This window comes from Cinclus cinclus, chromosome 3 (assembly GCF_963662255.1).
Source record: "Cinclus cinclus chromosome 3, bCinCin1.1, whole genome shotgun sequence".
Classification (NCBI taxonomy): Eukaryota; Metazoa; Chordata; class Aves; order Passeriformes; family Cinclidae; genus Cinclus; species Cinclus cinclus.
Genome location: NC_085048.1, coordinates 95,513,033 through 95,517,880, shown reverse-complemented (window position 1 = coordinate 95,517,880; position 4,848 = coordinate 95,513,033). Strand labels below are relative to the sequence as shown.

The 4,848-nt window shown below is 49.7% G+C and overlaps 1 protein-coding gene across 1 annotated transcript; it reads right to left on the bottom strand.

Moving 5' to 3' along the window:
* Positions 1 to 241: 241 nt before the first annotated feature.
* Positions 242 to 3,267, bottom strand: LOC134042194 (left-right determination factor 1-like). Its single transcript, XM_062489327.1, has 4 exons — positions 3,003 to 3,267; positions 1,923 to 2,157; positions 894 to 1,133; positions 242 to 581 (listed from the first exon to the last, which is right to left on the bottom strand). The coding sequence occupies exons 1-4, from the start codon at positions 3,265 to 3,267 to the stop codon at positions 242 to 244; spliced, it is 1,080 nt and encodes a 359-aa protein (XP_062345311.1).
* Positions 3,268 to 4,848: the final 1,581 nt, after the last annotated feature.

The window sequence follows — 4,848 nt, the reverse complement described above, 5'->3', positions numbered from 1 at the left end:
TCCAGGGCGCCCCGAGAAGCACTAAGCTCCTTAGGTACCCTCACGCATGTGAAACGCGTGCTCCTCTGAGTCCATTCACAGCGTCTCTAAGTGCACTCTCTGCAGGGCAGCAGGGCCCCAGCGCTGCTGACCCTTGCAGGCAGGAATCCCTCAGGACCTTCATCCCTGGCCCCGGGGCTGGGGCCGGGGTGGCTCTGGGCAGGGCTGTGGGGAATGGAAGATACCCCGGGACACCCACCCGTCACACCAGCGCCGCGCCGTCCGTGACGCAGCTGCACCTCTCCACGATCATGTTGGGGAACTCGGCCGCCTCAATCTTGGTGTGGTTGCCCCTCCTGACGAGGTAGATGATGGGCAGCGCGGAGCTCCCTGCCACGGCGCAGGAGCGCTGCCCGGATCCCAGGCGGCGGTGGGCGCGGGGAGGCTGCAGGCAGCTCCCGGAGCAGCGGTACGCCTGGAACCCCGCCGGCTCCAGGATCCAGTGCTGCGCCCACGGCAGATCGCGGAAGCTGATGTAGTGTTTCTGCCGGCAGCAGGTGGATTTCCCTGTCACCGCCTCCTCCCTGCACTCCCCAGGGCTCCTGGACACCAAGGGAGAAACAAGAATGGGTGCTGTAACTGGAAACTGGGAAGTGGGAGAAATCATCCCTGCTGCTAATAGCTCTCGTGGATTCTGAGACATGAAACCTGGGCTGTGCTCGTGGTTTGTTTGAGTATTCAGACAACAGGCACGGGAAGAGGTGAGATTCAGCAGTAGCTTTCTAACTACTCCATTCACAGCTCGAGGTAAGAGCTGCCTACCCTGGGTTTGCCCACCCTGGGTTTGCCCCCGCCCCAACAATTCAGGGACAAAATTACAGCAGAGACAGCATAGATTTAGGATTCATACATACCCATAGTCATCCGAATTGAGGGTGTAAAGCACCAGCTCAGGCTTGCCTAGGCCTTTATCCTTGGGGTCCTGCGAGGTGAAGCGCACGGCTTTGGCCATTTCCGAGGCATAGCTGCCCACCCTTTCCCCTTCGATCCACACCTCCAGGAACATCGGCTCCTGCCTCTTGTTTCGCAGCCAGTAATGCACGGCCTGGGTCACATCAAAGCTCTTCCAGCCCGACTCACGAATAGGAACCAGCCTATGTGACAAGGGCTTGGCATTAGAAAAGCCCATCAGATAAATCCTGGGTTCCCAGTGCTGTTATTGCAGCAGAATAATTTACTACCATAGATTATCACATGCCTTGGTTAGATGATTATTTTTGTCCTGGGCAAGCACCCACAGCAGTTACCTGCCACCTCAAAAAGAAGCATGCAGATCTAACAGACGCTGAAGGGCCAAGAAAAGCCCTCTCTACATGCTCATACAAAAAAAATTAGGTGGTGCAGGATCATGCGCAGCCTCAGTGTTTGTGATGACAACCTGGTAAGTACCAGGCTCCCACCTGCTCCTGTCTGAGTTGCATTAGGGCCATAAGTATCTAGTCTAGTCTAGCGCTGCCTTAGAGGGTTGCAAAACTTCTGCAGAGCTCACCATTACAGAATCAGATGCTTTCTGCACAACTTACTCATTTAAACCAGCTAATTAAATGGCCAGAGGAAAGAATACCAGCAGCCAGTAACCCACTTAAGATAGTGACAGAAAATGGAACCAGGTGGGGGATTTTAGAGGGGAAGACGTAGCACTACATGGCATCATTTCATAGATTGATTTAAAGAATCATCATATATTGATATAAAGAATCATCATATATAATCTATCTTAGCATAATATCTGCTCTTACAAGCTCATTCTGGGTTTAGAGGCCATATAACCTGGTTGTACAGATGTAAGCCCTGTCAGACTGAGCTGAGGCACAGCCACATGATACCCAAATGCACCCCAGAGGACCCAAACTCTGTAACTCCAGCAGAGGCCCCTTTCTGACCTGGAATCTATCAGGGAGGTCTTGTTGGTACCATCGTGCTGCTGCTGCACCCAGTACACGCTGACTCTGGCGTTGGAGACGGGCCTGTGAGGCTGCTTGGCAGGCAGGTTTGCTCTGTCCAGAGGCTTTTTGAAGAGTTTCAGTTCAGCCATTGTGACTTCACTGTTTTTAGGTATTCTGCCCTCCATGTCAAACATCAGCTTCTGACGTGTGGTTGTGTCAGAATAGAGGACTTCTCCTGTCATACCTATGCAGTTGGGGACAGAAAAGATAGCCTGTCACTGACATCCTGCTGCACACTCCTTCCTTCAAGCCCTTGTAGCAGAGACAGCCATTAAGCACACCTTTTCTGATGCATATTTGAATCAATGTCTTGCAAATGCCCAAATTATTCTCCTATGTCTGAGTCTCTGCATAGCCTGGAAGAACGAAATCTCTGACATAATATGACCCCAAATTGAGCAGATCTCAAAAGCTGTGTGCCTCTTTGCCAATGCTGCACATGAAATCAGGAAATTGCACCACTTGGAATGAAAAAGTATTTTCATTGGCTGCCCAGGGTGCTGTGTATGTCCTTTCAAAGCACAATAAGCTCTAAGTGCCCTTGTACAGCCACTATTCTATCTGTATGGCTATTTTCCTCATTGATAATTTTTCCTGTAAAAAACAAACCTATACAAAAAGATGAGAGAGAGTGAGACATCCTCCAAGAGGTGTGATTCCTATTAGAAGACTTGCTGTAGATTTCACCCAAAGCCTACACGGCCTGCATTTTTTTTCCTCCCCACATGCCCAGACTGTTCCCAGGGTACCAGGGTTTCCATCAAGCTCCAGCAGCATCCTGTCCTTTGGAAGGACTGCGGGACCCTCTCTCCAGGTGGGAAGAGTGCTTGTTAATCTTTACCATGTTGTTGCATGCACCTCCTCTGCCCAGCTGAGCTTTGGAGCCAAACCCCATCCTCATTCCCCTTCCCCTCAGGGGTTTGCCTCTGCCTGTCTGGAGGCCAGCCGGGAGAGCCCTGGCAGACCCACTGGCAGCAGCAGGGTGCTTGGGATGCTCCCAGCAGCAGAAACATTTACCTGTGTGTCCCGGGATCCCCCTGAGGATGCCAGCCAGGCTCGGCAGAGCCCGGCGCTTCACCCTCTGGCGCTTCAGCATGGACATGTACTTGTTCTTGACGTGGTCTGGGATAATCAGATCCTCCAAGTCTCTCTTGTGAAGTTTAGGGACCTCGGACAGCCCCAGCTGCTTCAGGACCACCTCCTTGAGCCCTTCCTGGGTAATGGCTTGGACCGTGAGGACGAGGCAGAGCACGCAGAGCATCCAGGCACACCTCAGGTCCATCCTCCTTGGTCAGCGAAGCAGTTCCCTAGCCAGCAGAGATGAAAGGCGGGGGGGGGAATCTCCCTGGGGCTTCTCTCTGCAGAGATGTGCTGGCAGGCTGCCCGAGCTGGATGGAGGTCCCCGGTGCTGGGGGTTTTATAGCCAGCCTCGTCCCACTGGCACAACAAATTTCACAACTGGGGACGAAGCAAAGGACTTGAAAGGATCACTCCCTTGTTGGTAGACACATGCCAGTTTAACACCTTCATCCACTGCAAAGCTAATACAAGAAGATTTAGGGGGCTCCCAGGTTCCTTCACGGGAAAGAAATTTCTGTTCGTTTTTTTAAATTCCTTTTAAATATTTGCCCAGAAGCCCACTGAGTAATCAGTGTCCCTTGTTCAGCCTTGCTAGGGAGGAAGCACAACTGCAGAATACATTGCTTTATGTACTATGCCATATGATTCTTCATCAATCTTGACTGCAGAGAACTCGCTACTTAAAACAGCCAATATCAATCAGGAGAAGATTTAACTTTAGCTGGAAGTCCATTTTTATGGCAAGCATTGAAAAATAATTTAAATCTTTGAGGCTGGGGGGGGGATTAGGTTCCACGTTGATCTCTGAATATTTGTATCAAGTGCATGAATCAGGGCCGTGAATCACAGAAGTTGAATGATTTATGGCCTTTTATGCTGCTTCTGAATCACAGAAGGTGGAAGATGTACAGGTGTGACATTTTAGAAAAACATCCCATCACTCTTTATGGATTCCTGTGGGTTTCATAATATTCATGTTTAGACGAAGGAGGCTTTACGTAAAGGCAGATCACTTCTCAGTGAACATGAGAAACCACTGCGCCATTCCACATTCAGCACGGATGAAGAATATCAGTATCTTGAATGCTGTTAACAGCCACAATAAAGCACTGGCTCTGGAGAGTGAAGGTGATCTGAAGGCTGGGATAAGGAGGCTGGATGTTTACCCTGTAACATTTGAATTGGAAACTTACACCCTTTTCTTCCCTGGCCTTTGCTGGTGTAAGATGTGGACATCTATTTTTGGCACAAATCCCAGGAGAATTGAATTGAAGAAATAAAATGTGATTGATAAAAGCATGAAGGAGCACGGCACTTGGGGCAGATTCTCATTCTCTCCAGCAGCCACATACCTGAGCTTACATACAAATGTCTTCAGCATCAAAGGCCCTTTGGACTTTATATGCCTCTGTAAATGATTTAAAATGGCTTCGTTTCACCCAATACCTAGACTGTGTGGTGTGCCCTGAGGACAGTCTGGCTGGAGCATTCGGTGTAATGAACTTGTACAAAATCACCCCGTTGTGGCTCATCCCTCATTAAAACAAGTGTCAGCCGAGGGAGGCAGCCTGTTTTGTACTCCTGGGAAGGCAATAAAGCCATCTGAAAGAGCCCCACTCAACACTTCTGTTACTGCTCACTTTGTCTTTACAACCTTTTCAGAAACTTGTCTTCTTGAGCATGATAAAGCCCCTGTTAGATGTTAAAAGGGCACCTTATTTAGCTAAATTGAGTTTTAAGACAAAAATGGAACAGACTACAAAGTAACAGCCTGCACATGGCC